Genomic DNA, 19617 nt, shown 5'->3' on the forward strand with positions numbered 1-19617 from the left:
ATCTCCTCCACAAGAGGGAACATCCTCTGGATATCCATCCTATCCAGCCCCCTTGAGATATTATATGTTTCAATAAGGTTCCTCTCATTTTTCTAAACTTCAATGGATATAGGCCTATCCATTTTACATCCATCCTAACCTGTTCCATTTTACTACTTCTTAAGTGTGTTCTGCCTTCAAAGAGCAGGGTCCTTGTATTAATACAGTAAGTAAAGTCACCAAATTCCAGAGGATCATAGGAATTCTCTCTCATTTTAGAGAGAGATGACTGGTGGTGGTTTAACCTGAGGGTCATCATGCCTCAGTCAGGGCTGAGGTTGAGAAGGTAGGACCTCCATGGTAACCCTGTGTATTAATATATGTAGCTTGCCACACTCCAGTGCGTCACACACAGTGAGCCTGACTGACAACCCTAAATTGATTGCCAGTGTAATTCTTTGCATATAGCAGATGTTATCCATTTAATGTTGAATACTGCTGCAAGTATTGGAAGTGTATTCTGGTCGATACAGTCAGTACCTCCCTCAGTACAAATTACAGTACAGCAACAGGGACAGACCTATAAGTCCATCAACCATGTTTCCATTCTAAATCTGCCTGCACATGGTCCATATCCCTCTATTTCCTGCCTGCTCACATGTCTGTCGAAATGCATCTTAAACATTGCTGTTATATGTGCTGCTACCACTTCCCCAGGCACCTACCACCCGATGTGTAAAAACCTTGCCTCTCACATCTCCTTTGAACTTTTCCCCTCACACCTTAAACTTATGCCTTAAACCTATTTGATGTTTCACCCTGAGAAAAAGACTCCAACTATCTACCCTATCCATGCCTCTCATAATTTTATATACTTCTATCAGGTCAGCCCTCAATACTGTATTTAAAATAATGCAAGTCCAACAACCTCTCTTATAACTGATACAATCCAGTTTGGGCCACATCCTGTAAATTTCTTTTGTACTCTCTCCAAAGCCTCCACACACTTCCTATTGTATGGTGACTAAAACTGCACACAGTACTCCATATGTGGCCTAACTAAAGTTTTACACAGCTGCAACATGACTTGCCAACCTTTATGTGCAGTGCCCCAGTTGATGAAGGCAAGCATGCCGTACATCACCTTTACCACCCTATCCACTTGTGTTGCCAATTTTGTGGAGCAATCGACACAAGATCTCTCTTTATATCAATGATCCTAAGAATCCGATCATTTACAGTACACCTTCTTTTTGCATTTGATCTCTCAAATTCTTCATCTCACACTTGAATGGATTGAACTCCATTTGTCAATTCTGCACCCAATTTTCTAGCTGATTTATAGCCTGCTGCATCCTTTGATATTCTTGGTGAGCCAGCTCAGGACTCATGGCGGAGGTGGAACAAAGATATACTTAATTCCAATTATATCTTTTTATTCTTAAATTATTCAGAATGGCACCAGATCGTGCTAACAGTTGAACGTTTGCACTGTATTTTACTGTATTACTCATTGTAAAATGCACGTGAAAAAAATCATCTATTCATATAGTGGGTGAAACGGTGGCACAGCGCCAGAGACCCAGGTTCAGTTCCCACCTCAGGTGACTGACTGTGGCACATTCTCTCCGTGTCTGCGTGGGTTTCCTCCGGGTGCTCTGGTTTCCTCCCACAATCCAAAGATGTGCAGGATAGGTGAATTGGCCATGTTAAATTGCCCGTAGTGTTAGGTGAAGGGGTAAATGCAAGGGAATAGGTCTGGGTGGAGTTCTCTTCGGCGGATCGGTGTGGACTTGTTGGGCCGAAGGGCCTGTTTCCACACTGTAAGTAATCTAATCTACTAATCTAATCCCAATGATCCAGTTATCTGAAACCCGCCCTTCTCCATCAGTTCTTTAGCCACACACACAAATGTATTATTTTCCTATTTCTGGCTTCACTAGCACATGGCACAGGCAGTAACTCTGAGATTACAACCCAAGAAGTCCTGCTTTTCAACTTTCTATCTCACCCACTAACTGCCCTTTGCAGGACCTCATCCCTCTTTCGGCCTTTGTCATTCATAACAATATGGGCTGTGACCTCTGGCTGTTCACTATCCTCTATCAGAATAATAATTGATGTCAAGAACAGTCACTGTCACCTCCCCTCTGAGGTTCAGTTGTTTTGTCTGTGTTTTAACCAAGGCTGTAATGAGCTCAGTAGTCTGATGGGGAAGTAATTGTTGAGTTGGATTTATCTTTCCTTCTGCATACGGGACATACTTGGGAAGTTCTGATTGTCAGGTAGATGCCAGTGTTGTAGCTGTATTGGAACACCTTGGCCGGTGGAGGTCCAGCAGGTTTTGACGGAGTTCTTCAGTCCCTTTACCACAGTATTATCAGGGTCATAGTTTTTGCAGTATCATGTTCCTTCAGCCATTTTCTTAATATCATGCAGAGCGAATTGAGTTGTTTGAATCTACGATGCTGATGGCCTCCTAACGAGAGCTAAACTCTCTTCAATTTTTGAACTAAATGGACACTTTAAAGCAGAATTGTTTATAATCCAGTACTTTCAATACCTTTCTGGAACTTTGGAAGTCTTCACTACGCTGTTGCCATTGTCTCCAATTGTAAATACCTTGCAACCTCTTCCCAATAAAACAATCTAAGCTTTCCTTTGATCTCCATCAATCAAACCTCCTAAGTAGGCAGACTTCAAAACATATCACGTAACACACCTCATTTAACATTATTTTGAGCCTGCATTTGATTAATCTAGCCAGCTGTCATTGTGCTTCCAGCTGTTACTATGGCTGGGATACCTGCACTGCTTCATGTGTGGCATGGTATTTCTCTAGTGCATGAGCACAAAGGAGTACAGTGTGATTGTTATTGTGCAACACTCTGTTCTTCTAAGGCAACATTTAAAGTGTTGTTGTCTTAGGGACCTCTGTGCAATTCTACTTCAAAGATTAAACCTTCCTCACCCCCTCCCTGCCATCTGCTCTGCTTCTTTAATTTTAGGAAACGATATTTTAGGCTTGCTCACTTCCTACCCCTGACTCCACTGCTTCAGAGTGGTAGGTTATCAACTTTGAACATGGAGTAAAATAACCAAAGATGATGCAGCTCCCTGTGACTACCTTTCGTACAAGTCAAAAGACCTCTCCCAGTGAGTCATGTCAGCAACATTTAAACCACCAGCATTCATTTGGCAGGTTGTTGAAGGCAGGGGAAATTTGTGAATGTTCCATTTAGTCGGGTGGGGGAAGGTGTTGAGAAGCTGAATGAGATGCTGGAGATTTTCAGTTAAATTACATGCAAGTGATTTATTATGAAGGTTTATGAAACTCCAGCCAATAATAAGTAACTTTTCACACTAGCTTACCCTCCGCCATGGACATAATCAGAACCGATTTTCCCAGTACTCGGGTTCTGATGCGCAGGGTCCCTGAGCCTGACCATGATCTTGCCTGTTCCGGTTAGCTGTTCAAAATCCAACTCCATTCAGAAGTCTGAGAGCTCAGTTGACAAAAGAATAGCCTAATGCTTACTTTCAGGCCAGTGCTGTCACAGATGGGTCAAATGGCTCCTTTAACGCAATAACAGTTTTGTGATTTTCACTGTTAAATGGCTCATTGGTTTTGTACATAGTATATTCTGGGTGAACGAGCATGGAAAATGCAAAGGGCTATGAGGGGTATGGGTCATGGAGTGGGCAGGTGAGCTGGTGGAACAGTTAGGGCTACAGGGCCTAGCAGTATAATGGGTGAAGGTCCCAGAGGACCGAGGTAGTCCTTCTAACCAGTTAGCTTCCGCATTGGCCCAGTTCCATGGAGATGGAGGCCCCAATTCCAACTGTACCTATCTTCCCAGAATTAAATTGTCATTTGCAGGAGTTAATTTAAAGATATGTGCTGAGTTGGGAAGCTTACTAATTTGCTGTCCCATCATTTCCACAAAAACCCAGCTCCAGGTCTTCACCATTATAGCCAGAATGTCATCCGACCCATAATATTTGCTGAGCCCAGTGCACTCGCTCATTTTTTAATTTCATGGGGGAGTGAATCAAATTAGCTATAATTAGTGGTAACATACAGGCTTCATTTTAAAATCTGATTGCCAATGTTAATATTTCTTGAATTTATAACTAATCTATTTTCTTTTGTGATGGTACTTTAGGTATAAGGAAGCTGCAATGGCTTATGAAAATGCCAAAGACTGGGATAATATGATTCGAATCCAGTTGGATCATCTCAGAAATCCTGAAGAAGCTGTTCGTATCATTCGAGAAACTCAATCAATTGATGGGGCCAAAATGGTAGCCAGGTATGGGGGGGGGGGTGGAGGAGGAGGAGGAATGTTCTCAAATTGTTGTGTCCTAATAGATTTCTATTAAATGAAACTGACTGCTTATACATCACACTAGTTGCGGCACAAAAATAAATATTTGTCTATTTAACTCATTGGGGAAAAAAAATCAGTTGTTTGAAAGTTCTGGATTAAAGCTTTAATGCTTTAAAATGTTTTAAACTTTTAACTTGAGCATGCATTCTCAACATTTCAGTACAATGTTAAGATATTAGTACATTGTCAGAGATGCCATCATTTATATCTAAGTTTAGATGGGGTCCCCTATTCAGATAGATGTACAAGATCTCTCAACAGAATGGCAATAGTCTTCCCTCGGTCATCCAAAGCAGATTAACTGGGCATTATTTATTTATGTTGTATTCAAATTAGTTGCTACATTTATCTGCATAACCAGTGTGTGTACTAGAAAAGTGACTAATTTGGAACATCCCAAATTATGAAAATTTCTCATTTTTTACTCCTTTTGAGTTGTATTTGTATCTGTTAGTCAGGTATATGCTGTGCTGTAATCAAAACTTTAAAACATTAATCCTGTCTAAACAAAACTTCTTAAGATTAAAACTGTGTTGTTTATTACTTGTTCTAATAATAATGTAGAGAAGGTGTTTTTCTTACTAGGTTCTTCCTGCAACTTGGTGACTATGGCTCTGCCATCCAGTTCCTGGTGATGTCTAAGTGTAATGATGAAGCATTTCAACTCGCTCAGCAACACAATCAAATGGAAGTCTATGCTGATATCATTGGTAAGCCTATATTTTGGACAGGAACTGGGTTGAAAATGAGCAAACAGTAGAAATACTAACTCTCACCCAAAGTATTTCTTCCAGTGTCTTAGTTTCATGGTCAAAGAAGTTGAGAGACAATGAATCTGAATTAAATCAAACAAAGTGAAAGAAAATTATCCATCATAGTTGTGAATTTCTACTTTAAAACATTGAAGTATGCAACTAACAGACTTAATAATAATTGTCTTACAGCAGCCATTTAGAATGCATTGCCCAAGTGAACCAAAATAATGTAGAGTCATACAACACAGAAAGAGACACTTGTGACCGAGTTCAATTTGGCCCATCTCCCTCTAAATCCTTCCTATTCATGTACCCATCCAGATGCCTTTTAAATGTTATAATTATACTCACTTCCACCCCCTCCTCTGGCAGCTCCTTCCAGACATACACAGCCCTCTTGTGAAAAAGTTACCCCTCAGGACCCTTCTAAGTCTTTCCCGTCTCATGCCCTCTAGATTTGGACTTCACCCAACCTAGAAAAAAAGATTTTGACTATTCACCCTGTCCATGACCCTCACGATTTAAAAAAAAATCTATAAGGTCACTCTTCAGCCTCTTGTTTCCAAGGAAAAAAGCTCTAGCCTATTCAGCCTCTCCCTATAACACAAACCATCTAGTCCCAGCAACATCCTTGTAAATCTTTTCTGCACTCTGTCAAGTTTGACATCTTTGCTATAGAAGGACAAAAAGAATTGAATACAGTATTCTAAAAGTGACCTCACCAATGTCCTGTGCAGCTGCAGTATAACATTTCAACTCCTGTACTCAAATGTTTTGACTAATGAAGGCAAGTGCGCCAGATGACACCATCTTCATTCTGAATACCTGAGACTGCACTTTCAAGGAACTATGCACCTGCGTCCTGAGGTCCCTTAGTTCAGCAGCATTCACCAAGGCCCTACCATTAACTGTATTAGTTCTGCCCTGGTTTGCCTTACCAAAATACAACACCTCACATTTATCTAAAATTAAACTCCATCTGCCACTCCTCAGCCCATTTGGCCCATCTGGTCAAGATCCCATTGTACTCTGAGGTACAATCTTCACTGTCCCCTACACTAATATTTCTGACATAGAAAAAAAAGTGACAATTTGTGACTTGTGTCTAAATCTCTAGGTCTTATTTGTTTTCTTCTTTTTTCCCTTCTCCAATTTCTCCACCGAATGTCGCCAGGACCTGATCCTCCCTGATAGTTCACTCAGCTGAGAGTCACATGTTGAATTTTTGGACAGAATTTAGAAACAAAAAGAAAAACCTGGCTATTTTTGCTCTGTGCCATGGAGGTTTGACCCCATTTACAGTGCACCATCTTCACCTTGGCTCATTCAGCACTTGATGAAGAATGAATCTGGGACTAGCCTGATCTGTGTTGTTCAGCCATTTACTGTTGTGGTTCTATTCGTCGAGCTGGGAATTTGTCTTGCAAACGTTTCGTCCCCTGTCTAGGTGACATCCTCAGTGCTTGGGAGCCTCCTGTGAAGCGCTTCTGTGCTGTTTCCTCCGGCATTTATAGTGGCCTGTCTCTGCCGCTTCTGGTTGTCAGTTCGAGCTGTCCGCTGTAGTGACCGGTATATTGGGTCCAGGTCGATGTGTTTGTTGATAGAGTCTGTGGATGAGTGCCATGCCTCTAGGAATTCCCTGGCTGTTCTCTGTTTGGCTTGCCCTATAATGGTAGTGTTGTCCCAGTCGAATTCATGTTGTTTGTCGTCTGCGTGTGTGGCTACTAAGGATAGCTGGTCGTGTCGTTTCGTGGCTAGTTGGTGTTCGTGTATACGGATTGTTAGCTGTCTTCCTGTTTGTCCGATGTAGTGTTTTGTGCAGTCCTTGCATGGGATTTTGTACACTACATTAGTTTTGCTCATGTTGGGTATCGGGTCCTTTGTTCTGGTGAGTTGTTTTCTGAGCGTGGCTGTTGGTTTGTGTGCTGTTAGGAGTCCTAGTGGTCGCAGTAGTCTGGCTGTCAGTTCAGAAATGCTCCTGATGTATGGTAGTGTGGCTAGTCCTTTGGGTTGCGGCATGTCCTCGTTCCGTTGTCTCTCCCTTAGGCATCTGTTGATGAAACTGCGAGGGTATCTGTTTTTGGCGAATACTTTATATAGGTGTTCCTCTTCCTCTTTTTGTAGTTCTGCTGTGCTGCAGTGTGTTGTGGCCCTTTTGAATAGTGTCCTGATGCAACTTCGTTTGTGTGTGTTGGGGTGGTTGCTTTCATAGTTTAGGACTTGGTCTGTGTGTGTGGCTTTCCTGTAAACCTTTGTGGTGAATTCTCCGTTCGAGAATATAGCCACACACGCAGACGACAAACAACATGAATTCGACTGGGACAACACTACCATTATAGGGCAAGCCAAACAGAGAACAGCCAGGGAATTCCTAGAGGCATGGCACTCATCCACAGACTCTATCAACAAACACATCGACCTGGACCCAATATACCGGCCACTACAGCGGACAACTCGAACTGACAACTGGAAGCGGCAGAGACAGGCCACTATAAATGCCGGAGGAAACAGCACAGAAGCGCTTCACAGGAGGCTCCCAAGCACTGAGGATGTCACCTAGACAGAGGACGAAACGTTTGCAAGACAAATTCCCAGCTCGGCGAACAGAACCACAACAACGAGCACCCGAGCTACAAATCTTCTCCCAAGCCATTTACTGTATATGCCATGACAATTGTTTTATATTTTATCAGATAAATTAACTTTTTAAATTAAACATTTCTTCCTGAGAATTTAGCAAAACATTACTTTGGATTCGATTAACGTAAGGTTCCATACTGCTTCTCTGCAGGTTCTGATGCCAATAATGAAGACTATCAGAGTATTGCATTGTACTTTGAAGGTGAAAAGAAACATTTCTTGGCTGGAAAATTCTTCATGCTTTGTGGCCAGTATACCCGAGTAAGTACTTGATTACTTATTTGACTTCCCCTTGCAAGCTCAGATGTTTTGAGATGAGTAGATATGAGATAGACACACAGAATGCTGAAGAAACTCAACAGGTCTGGCAGCACCTGTGGAGGCAAACAGAATTTTGAGTCCAGTATGGCTGTTCTAGCGGAAAAGCACTCTGATTTGGACCTAGATGAATGTCACACAGTGAGAGTACTCAATGGATATGCATACTAATTTACCTAAATATTAGACAGCTTTCTGTCACGTTGATGAATATGAATAATTCTGGATCCAACTATGTAGACAGCATCAAGTAAGCTTATTCTTCTTGCAACCTCTATTTCATTTCCATGTCACCTTACAGATCTAGAGGCGTTGTCACCGTTGCCATCCTTATCTATTATAACATTTGATTGGATATTTCTCCCTGTGAGACTGCAGCAACACCATGGAGAAAATCTCACGACTCAGCACAGTACTTCCAGACATTTGGAAAAACTGTCATGAGCTGCTTAACTGCTATTTTAAATGGCTGGCTCTGTAAGAAGTGTTGATGGTGGGTCCATTTTGTGGCCTCATGACATATTTTAAATGTAATAAACAAGATTATTCACAGACTTGGTTAATTCATATTTGGGATCCTAGCAGCGCATCGGTACAGCACAGTTCCCAAGCCTTTCTGCACATTATAGTGAACATGCCTGCGTGTTTCCTTCTCATGCTTTTAAATCTTAACAGCATTTCTCACCTGCCACTTCCAGGCAATAGCAGTTGTGCAATGCTTATGTGACCTAACTTCTAGGCTTTGTTTTTCAACCTACCTTACAGTCATTTCTCCTGATATCTCCCTCTGCAGCTCATTATCAAATTTTATTCAGTAGCACTCCCATGAAAGAGCTTAAGATGATTTACTGTGTGAAAAGTGCTGTACAAATGCAAGTTGTGCTTTTTGCTCCAACATTGACATTTATTTTAAAGGAATGCACACTATTAACTTTACTCTTATCTATATTGTTTAACAGGCATTGAAACACTTCTTGAAATGTCCAGTATCTGAAGATGGCCAAGCTATTGAGATGGCTATAGAAGCGGTAAGAGTATTGAGATGACTGTAGAAGCAGCTCAGTGGTTAGCAGTACTGCCTCACAGTGCCAGGGACCTGGGTTCAATTCCAGCCTCAGGTGACTGTCTGTGTAGAGTTTGCACATTCTCCTGTGTCTGCATGGGTTTCCTCCCACAATCCAAAGATGTGCCGGTTAGGTGAATTGGCCGTGCTAAATTGCCCATAATGTGTAAGTTGGATGTATTAATCAAGGATTAGTGTAGAGTAATAGGAGAATGGGTCTGGGTGGGATACTCTTCAGAGGGTCAGTGTGAACTTGCTGAGCCGAAGGATCCACCCTAGGGATCCTATGATTCTATTCCTGATTAAGGCTTTTGCCCGAAACATCAATTTTCCTGCTTCTTGGATGCAGCCTGACCTGCTGTGCTTTTCCAGCACCACTCTAATTTGTTCTATGATACGATAATGGTATGTGACAATTGTGAGACATGAAGAAAAGACTGTTCTTTAAAGTTCAGCAGAACAGCGATCCTTTGGAGCTGCAGTAATTATTTCGCAACTAGATGGGAGGGCCTTAATATTTCAGTATAGAAAAATACCATAACTTCTCGAAACCAGTACTGTTAGTGCTCACTAGCAATTACATGGTTGATAAGGCATGCTGTTTAAAGCAGTAATAGGCGTTATGCTATATTTATGGAATAATAATGCTGATAAATACATCATAAATCAGCATCTTTACTGGGCAGCAAGTTCCTTTTATCTTCTGTCTTTCAACTATTGCTTGAAAAGTGGAGTGACTCCATCAGGGAAACCAAAACCCTGGAAAGCTCCACAAACAGACTGCCTTCTTATCTTGGGCAGAAATGTAAATGGAATTGAATTTTCAGCCTGACTGTGTACCATGATCTTCTCTCACATAGTATCTTTGCAAATTTCAAACTGAAAGTTCCTTATTAGAAAGTATAGACTTGCTACATCAAAACTCTGAAGGGTTGTATCTGCAATAATAGAGAAAATATAGGCAGACATTTGTCATCCTTGTCGAATTTGTTGCTCTCAGTAGTGACTTTCCATCTAACCAAGATTGATTACAAAATTGTCAAAACACAGCAAGAATTTATATTCTGTAGCTTTCTTTTTCTATTTCTCTTCCTAATGGAGGAAACTATTATAAATGAGTTTCTCATTGGGGAAAAAAATAAAAATATTTCTGTGTATATGGAGCATTACTACGCAATACAGGCAATTCGGAGGACATAGCTTCAGATTGGTTCCATACATCTGCGCAGATGTATGGAACCAATCTGAAGCCCATCTCTCCTACATTATTCCATTTTCCTCCATATGTCAATCCAATGACCAGGTGAATGCCCTTAAACTTGGCGAGGCTACTACTGCTGAAGGTAGTGCTTTCCACGCCCCTACTACTCTCTGAGTAAAGAGACTACCTCTGACATCTGACCTATATCTATCACCCCTCAATTTAAAGCTATGTCCTCTCATGCTAGCCATCGCCATCTGAGGAAAAAAAGGCTCTCACTGTTCACCCTATCTAACCCTCAAATCATCTTGTATGTATCAGTTAAGTCATGTCTCAACCTTCTCTCTAATGAAAACAGCCTCAAGTCCCTCAGCCTTTCCTCATATGACCTTCCCTTCATAAAAGGCCACATCCCAGTGTATCTCTGAATCCTCTCCAAAGCTTTCCCATCCTTCCTATAATACGGTGACCAAAACTATACAGAATACTCTAAGTGCGACTGCACCAGAGTTTTGTACAGCTACAGCATAATCTCGTAACTCCGAAAATCAATCCCTCTCCGTATGCCTTCTTACCACCCAGGTTGATAGGGTTGTTAACTTGCAGGGATTTATGTACATGGATACCAAGATCTCTCTGCTCATCTACCACTACCAAGAATCTTACCATTAGCCCAGTACTCTGCATTCCTATAGCTCCTTCCAAAGTGAGTCACCTCACACATTTCCACATTAAACTCCACTTGCCACCTCCCAGCCCAGCTCTGCAGCTTATCTATGTCCCTCTGTAAGCTGCAACATCTTTCCACACTGTCCACAACTCCACCAACCTTAGTGTCATCCGCAAAATTTACTAACCCATCCTTCTATGCCCTCATCCAGGCCACTTATAAAAATGACAAACAGCAGTGGCCCCAAAAACAGATCCTTGCGGTACACCACTAGTAACGGAACTCCAAGATGAACATTTCCCATCAACCACCACCCTCTGTCTTCTTTCAGCTAGCCAACTTCTGATCCAAACCACTAAACTACCCTTAATCCCATGTCTCCATATTTTGTGCAATAGACTATTGTTGGGAACCTTATCAAACGCCTTACTGAAATCCATATACGCCACGTCAACCACTTTACCCTCATTCACCTATTTGGTCACCATGCTGCCATACCTTAGTTTCTCCAATAATTTCTGTTGTTGTTTCAAACTTACAGCATCTACAGTTTTTTTTTGTTTTTAACTGCATTTTGTAGGTAGGATAGGGTTTGTATTCCCCCAGTGCATCTTTAGAAAGTATCAATTTGTTCTTCATGCTCTTAGAAGATTTTACGTGCTTTTGTGGCAAATGGGGGACATTCATGTAAGGGTAGAGAAGACCCTACAGACTTGGTGATTTATTTTTAAAGTTGTATTTTTACTTTTGCAAGGTTGGACAAGCCAAAGATGACATGCTAACTAGTCAGCTCATAGATTATCTAATGGGTGAGAGCGATGGAATGCCCAAGGTAACTCTGTTTCTGAATTAATAATGCTAGACATTTTCTACTTATTTTGCATATTATATATCAAATTTTATTTTGATGTACTTTCCAACAATATTGTAATATTCAAATAGTTAAGGGGAGGTAATGACCTAGTAATATTATGGCTAGATTGTTAATCTGAGGACCCAGGATTGAATCCCACCATGGCAGATGGTGGAATTTATATTCAATGAGAATCTGGAATTAAGGGTCTCATGATGATCATGAAACAATTGTAATAAAAACCCATCTGGTTCACTACTGTCCTTCAAGGAAGGAAAATGCCACCCTCACCTGGTCTGACCTACATGTGACTCCACTCCCACACCAGTATTGCTGACTCTTAATTGATTCTTAATTTTCGATAATTAGAGATTGGGAATAAATACTGGACTAGCCAATGATGACCACATCCTGTAAATGAATAAAAAAAATCACTTGATGTTTCTTGTGTGGTTGATACAGCACCAATTATATTGCACATTTTTATAAAATATATTTCTGGTTTATTTTAAGTTTAATCACTTGAATGAGGGATAATCTACATTTACAATTTTTAAAAATTGTGATGTGCATCACCTGTTAACTGTTATGAATTTGACAGCTCAGCATGTTTCAAATTGTAATGTTTAGTTTCCTGGGTAAAAAAAATTGTCTGCAACAAAACAACTTTGGTCTGGCTTCCCTGGTTGCTCAAACAGTGAGCTAAATGCAATGCATCACTGTAAAATATATTTAAAATTTCACCAGCAGTGTAGTTTATAATGGAGGTGTAATGTAGAGATGTTATTCTAAATTATTGCTCGGTGTGGCAACAGAACAGAATTCATACTTTGAAATGACAAAACTTGTTTTTTTTTATTCTCTTGTGAGCAACATCAGCATCATCACCATCGCCTGTGCTTTGTTCAAATGCAGGTCCTTGGCTCACAGGACTGTTTCCATACCCCTCTATCCTGTTCTGTTCTTTTAATTTGCCAGTACCTTATTTCAATTTTCAAGCCACTCAATTTCACATGTTGTTCTTTTGTCTTTTTTTTCTTGAAATTTCCCCCTTCATTAGGTCTCTTGAAATTCCATTTCATCTTAAAATGTGCCCTGTCCAGACACACTGTCTTTTCTTCTTTACATTCAGCAAATGTATTTGTTCCTCCATTCTCCACAGCACTTAGTAATTTTTTACTTTATCTGTACAGATCCTTTTCATTCTCCTACGACCCACATTTCAGAGCTGTTTAGCAAGTTAGTTTCCTCATTCCGTAAGGTCCACTCTTCACATCCATATAAAACAACATTCTAAAGTGAACTTTATAAATAAGTCACTTAATTAAGTTGTTTATTCAGTTTTCAGTTAGGGAGGATTACTTCTTACCAAATTAGCTTTTCTCATTGTTATTGTTTCTTTGCTGAATCTTCCCTTTATCATGGAATACATATAATTCCACATTATCTTTTAAATACTTGAATTTTGTGCAGGTTCTAGTCCTCTTCCCTCTATGGATGTATGAATATTTCTAGGTGATTTTGAAATATCCATCAGTTGTTTTATTTAATGTTCAATTCACCCTGAAGTTCGTGTTTGCTATTATTATTCTGTCTGCTGGTTCTGATTCTTCTTTTGTACTGTTACAACTATTTTATCATGATTGGCATGGACTGATTGGATTGAAGCATCTGTTTCCGTGGTGTAGGACTGTATGACTTTATCTGCATATCTGATGTTCTCATTTGTCGTTAATCTTAGCACCAGATTGTGTGACTTCAAATGCTTTTTCGAGCATTCCTGCTGTAGACACATTGAAGTGCACTGGTTAAAAATAATACTCTTGACAAACTGCTTTTCCAATCCACGTCATTCCAACTCTCCTTTGGTTACTTTCGATGCTGCTGTTTGTCCCATGTACAGGTCATTCCGTTATAATGTATGTTTCATTAACACAAATTTGCTATAATGTGACTGATAAATTGGGGACACTTCCTAAAGTGCAAAGTTTTAAAGTGTATATTGGTTATAATGTGATTCTGGCCCCATTAGTTTAAATGGTGCTGCTATTACATGATTTTCTTATAATACAGGATTGCATGCGAACAGAACTACCGCATTATAGCTGAACTGACTGTACAGATCTCTTATGAGTCATTTATCTCTCCAATCTTGTCTAGTACTGCACTGTCAAGAGCTTAATACAGTCAAACTATCAAATTTTGTTCTCAAACTCTACAAAACAAATGAATAATTCCTGTTCATATTCTTCCATGCTTTAAATTTTGATTTTTGTCTCTTATTTTTGCTTTCAGGCAACAACATACTTTTTGAAATTGCATCTTTTGCCTCATTATCATTCCCTTTGAGTCTGTCTACCACCTCCCCCCCCCCCCCCCCCGCCTCATTGCTAACTATTATCCATTCTGATTAAGGATCTTTGCCCTATAATGTTAACACTTGTTTCTCCCTCTATAGATGATGTCTGAACTGCTGAGTGTTTCCAGCATTTTCCACTTTTTTCGGGATCCTTTAATTTGATCATTTATTTTCTAACTATTTAAAATCTCACATTTTTGAAAGTATTTTTTGATGGTGAGGATGGTAAGATGCTTTAAAAATTTCAGAAGTATCAACCTTGAGCAGGTGAGAGTCAGGCTTTTGATTTCCAGTTAAATATTGTTGTCACATTTTTCTGAACTCTGAAATTGTTTCATTAAACCAATCATCAAGCTAAGATACTAAAAAGATTCTGTATGAATTTTATGTGCATTTATGAATTGCATTTAAAATTCAAAACCTTATTTCCCACCTCATCCCTCCCATGACACTATTTCTCCCTTTTCACCTTGCCAATATAGGATGCAAAGTATCTTTTCCGACTGTATATGGCTTTGAAGCAATATCGAGAAGCAGCCAGAACAGCCATAATAATCGCTAGAGAAGAACAATCTGCAGGTATGATCCATCCATACTAAGGGAAAAAAAGCTTCTGTGGAAAAGTAATTTTTCTCTTTCAGCGTGAGCCTTTATGGGATAAGTGTTTTAATCTTGCCTATTGGAAATTGATATGCAAATAATCAGATTTCTAGTTTCCAGTCCTAGAAAGTCAATTCTGCTTTAAAGAATCCAATTGCTTTAAAACCCTAGAATATTTCATGTCTGTCATAGATTAATGAGACAGCTGTGTTGTAAGTCGCGAATAATAAACTGCAAAATTTTATTTTCATAATAGAAATTAAAAAGGCAATGTGGTATATTGTATGTTTTGCCTTGTTTCAGGAAACTATAGGAATGCACACGATGTGCTGTTTAGTATGTACACAGAGCTCAAAGCACACAAAATCAAAATCCCCTCAGAAATGGTGACAAACCTTATGATTCTGCACAGCTACATTCTGGTAAAGGTAGGAAGCTTTTGTGTGTCATGAGCATAGTATTCCATGTTTTTTTCTGGGCAGTGTGATCTAAACTTATGTGCTTAACAGCTAACTCTTAACTGGTGCTTTTTGTATGTATACACTCTTTCTTTGGATAGAAAGTGTTCTATGGCTATCAACAGAAATATGCTTAGGATAGTTGCCCCATTACACCACATGTGCAAATTACTAAACCTTCATAATATACTACCAACTGCGAAAGCCCCTCCAAGCCACTCACCATCTTAACCGAAAGATATCTCAATTTCTTCAGTGCTACTGGATCAAAATCCCGGAATTCCCTTGCTGTTGGCATTTTGAGTCTACCTACATTAAGTGGACAGCAGCAATTCAAGAAGGCAGCTCACCACTACCGCCTTAAGGACGATTAGGATGGGCAATAAATGCAGGCTCAGTGATGACCATATCCTATGATAAATAAAGAAGTATCAAAGTCAGTAGAAATGAGGAAAAGGGAAGATAAATGATTAGTTTATCCAAGATCAGCCATTTTATACCAGCAAGTCTTGGGAATGAGTCATCTGATTTGAGGTCATTCAACCCAATGGAATTCTTCAGAGAGGGAAAGAAAATTCTTCAACAAGTCAAACTCTTGCGCTTCTTAGTGGCCAAATTTGAAGAGATTTGTTCAATATTTAATTGATATATTAAAGCAGGTATATTTACAATATGAAATGTGGTTGCACTAAATGAGGGAAAGCAGGAGTAGAATTAAACTATTCGCAATTAATTAGCTTAACAGGTGCAGGACGGTCATTGTCACTAAGATTGACAGGATTTGATCATTTCACTCTGCAATGCCACTCCCTCCAGCCAAACATCCTTTGATGCTTCCCCATGCCCTAACGCTGAACTGACATCTTCCTCGAATGACTCTCCTGTCTTCCCTCATGCTCAGTTTGATTTCACCTCATCCACACGCTGTGTACCTTTGACTGTATTAAACATCTCCACATTGTCTTCCATCTTAGTCAATGTTGTAACAAGTTCTCTTTCTTTCAGGTGTTATACCTTTTATTGTTTCCTTAAACTTCCATTGTTGTCATCTTATCAGAAACTCAATCTTTGAACTCGAGTTGCAAATTACCAATTATCTCCAACTACCTTCAACCTTGTCACTTCCCAAATCCATTGCTATCTTTCCTGGAATTCCATGAATCTCACCTATCAGATCTTGGAGTATCATGTACCAAAACAACTCTTATCACGTTTGAAATCCTCTGTGACTGTAAATGGAGGTAAGCTTTCTTCATTCATCCTTCTACCTGCAGTTTTTGATGTGGTTGACCTCCATATCCTCCTCCAAAGCCACTCTGTAACACAGTTGAATGGTGCTGCTTTCACCTAATTCCATTCTTATCTAATCACAGCCAGAGAATCACTTACATGATTTGTTGTCACATGTACCTAAGTACAATGAAAAGCTTTGTTTGCAATCACAAAGCAAGAACAACATTGTTTGAAGTTATTTGAAGTCCATTCATCAGTCTAATAATAGCAGAGAAGAAGTTGTTCTTGAACCTAGAACAGTACAGCACAGAACAGGCCCTTCAGCCCACGATGTTGTGCCGACCATTGATCCTAATGTACGAACCCTCAAATTTCTGTAACCATATGCATATCCAGCAGTCTCTTAAATATCCCCAATGACCTCGCTTCCATAACTGCTGCTGGCAACGCATTCCATGCTCTCTCAACTCTGCGTAAAGAACCCACCTCTGACATCCCCTCTATACTTATCTTGTACACCTCAATTAGGTCCCCTCTCTTCTTTCTTTCTTCCAATGAAAAAAGTCTGAGCTCAGTCAACCTCTCTTCGTAAGGTAAGCCCTCCATTCCAGGCAGCATCCTGGTAAACCTCCTCTGAACCCTCTCCAAAGCATCCACATCTTTCCTATAATAGGGCGACCAGAACTGGACACAGAATTCCAAGTGCGGTCTAACAAAAGTTTTATAGAGCTGCAACAAGATCTCACGGCTCTTAAACTCAATCCCCCTGTTAATGAAAGCCAAAACTCCATATGCTTTCTTAACAACCCTGTTGATGTTTGTTCAAGCTTTTGTATCGACTGCCTGATGGAAGACATTTTAGGAGAGCATTACTAAGGTGGGCAGTGTTTTTACTGATATTGACAGCCTTTCCATGACAATGAGAAATGTAAAGTGAGAAGTGGCTTTAGCACTATTACTTCTGGTGTCCTCCAAGGAGCTGTCCATGGCTTCCACCTATTTCTTAACTACTTCCTGCACCTTGATAACATCATATGAAGGTGCAGCCTTACCTTTCACATGCAGATAACTCACAGCTCTACTTCACATTGCCTCTCGCAACTCTTTCACTCTTGCTGTATTATCAGACTCCTCATCCGACGTGTAATATTGTATGAGTAGAAATTTTCTGATTATGTATTCGGAAGCCATTATCAATACCCTCTCAAAACTCTGTCCACTACCCATCCCATCCTCCTTTCTGGCAACAATCTGAGAACAAGCCAATCTATTTGCAAATCTGGTGCTACATTTAACCGCATGATAAGCCCTTGTCCTCCTGTGCCTATTTTCACCTCATAACATCGCTCAATTTCATTCTCAACTCTTGTGCTGCTGAAACACTCATCTGTCTCTCTGTTTCCCTGTAGCCTTGAATTTCAGGAGCACTGCTAACTGGCATGCCACAGTCTATCATCTAAAATTGAGGTCATCCAAAACTTTGCCCATTTAACTTGCAGAAAGTCCTTTTCTCAATTATTCCTGTGCTTGATGATCTATATTTGCTCTCAACCAAGCTGCATGTTGATTTTAAAATTCTCATCTTTGGTTTGAAATCCTTCCTTGTCATCAGCAGTCCTACCTCTGTCCAATCTAACCCTGAGTTATGTACACTCTTCAAATCAGACCTATTGCGCATCCAAAAATTTAACTGTTTGCCATTAGAGTCTAAGTTTTCAGCAGCCTTGGGATATCCTTCCCACAACTCCTGTCTCGCTTCCTTACTTGCCCTCTTAAAATGTACTAGAAGAATAAAATATGTTGAAAAGTCTCAGTAGGCCAAGCAGCACTTGTGGAGAGAAACAGAATTCGCATTTCTGGACAATAACCTTTAATCAGAACTGATGAAAGACAAAAATGTAAGAACCTTTTTAAACCAGTGGAAAAGGTAGGGAGATGTACGAGTTCATGTGCAAGGTTAAATTGTGACAGCAGAGAGTGGTATTGGATATAGTAAAGAAACAATGGTTCTGTCCAAATGGTGTGTGCTAACCACAAAAAAAATCTAAATATAATGTAAAGGGACAAAGTAGGAAACCAAAAGAAGACCAAACAGTAGAGAAAAAAACTATTTTTAAGTGGGGAACAAGACAAACGTAGACCTGCGATCAAAATCTACTGAATGTAGTGTTGAGTCCAAAAGACTCTGGAGTGGCAAGTCAAATGATAAGGTTCTGTTCCTCCAGCTAGTGTTGAAATTCATTAGAACAGTAGCAGGCTATGGACAGAAATCAGCATAGAAGCAAGATGGCGACTGATAATAGCTTCCCAATACTTAATCAAATAAAATTTCTGCTCATCCAGTATTACACATCAATCAAGGAGTCTGATAATTTGCTAAAATGACAAGTTCAAAGTGATGCTTATGGGCTCAATGAAGGTGTTCCAAAAGCTGTCACCCAGTTCGCATTTGGTCTCCCTGATGGATAAGACATCAGTTTTTGTTGGACAGAACACTTCAAAGAACTTAAAGCAGCAATATAATCATGGGTAAGGACGTGTTTGATGAAATCCCCCCCCCATTCTCCACCAAGGAAGATCTTGGACTCCAACCTAGTGTAGCAGAAGATGAAGCCATCATTAAGCAAATCATGAATAGTAAAGCTGCAGGAGTAGATGGGATTCCAGCAGAGATTTTCAAACATGGAGCAGAGCTTACCTGTCATCTCCATCAAGTGTTCCTGAAAATCTGGGACTAAGCAATCTTTGCTGATTTCAAGAATGCTGTCATTGCCACCATCTTCAAGTAAAGAAACAAGTAAACTGTGGGAATCTCCTTGCTCTCCATCCCTGGGAAAATCATTTCCTGAGCTCTCACTAGGCACTTTCTCCCAGTCTCAGAGGAAATCCTTCCAGAAAGCCAGTGTGGCTTCCAACCAAAACATGGAATTACAGACATGATTTTCAGTGCTTGACAATGCAGTGAGAAATGTCAGGATAAGGTTCATAATACGTTATTATTCTTTGGAAACATGGATTCTAAAGTAGTGGTAAAGAGATTTTTGTTTATTTGTTTCTGGGAAGATGAGTATTAAGTGTCAGAAATCTCTTTTCAGTA

At 40.0% G+C, this 19617-nt stretch overlaps 1 protein-coding gene across 7 annotated transcripts in view; it reads left to right on the forward strand.

The window, feature by feature from the left end:
- The window catches only part of wdr19 (WD repeat domain 19), a 164002-nt gene that overhangs the window by 113691 nt on the left and 30694 nt on the right, over positions 1-19617 (forward strand). For all 7 annotated transcript variants that reach the window (XR_011960181.1, XM_072567762.1, XM_072567791.1 and 4 more), the window contains 7 exons: positions 4146-4292; positions 4956-5080; positions 7917-8026; positions 9043-9111; positions 11772-11849; positions 14712-14808; positions 15133-15257. Coding sequence is in view for 6 of the 7 variants with exons in the window: in XM_072567762.1 (XP_072423863.1) it covers positions 4146-4292; positions 4956-5080; positions 7917-8026; positions 9043-9111; positions 11772-11849; positions 14712-14808; positions 15133-15257 (751 nt within the window). In the remaining variant the exon portion in view is untranslated. The remainder of the gene's footprint in view (positions 1-4145; positions 4293-4955; positions 5081-7916; positions 8027-9042; positions 9112-11771; positions 11850-14711; positions 14809-15132; positions 15258-19617) is intronic.

This window comes from Chiloscyllium punctatum, chromosome 1 (assembly GCF_047496795.1).
Source record: "Chiloscyllium punctatum isolate Juve2018m chromosome 1, sChiPun1.3, whole genome shotgun sequence".
Classification (NCBI taxonomy): domain Eukaryota; kingdom Metazoa; phylum Chordata; class Chondrichthyes; order Orectolobiformes; family Hemiscylliidae; genus Chiloscyllium; species Chiloscyllium punctatum.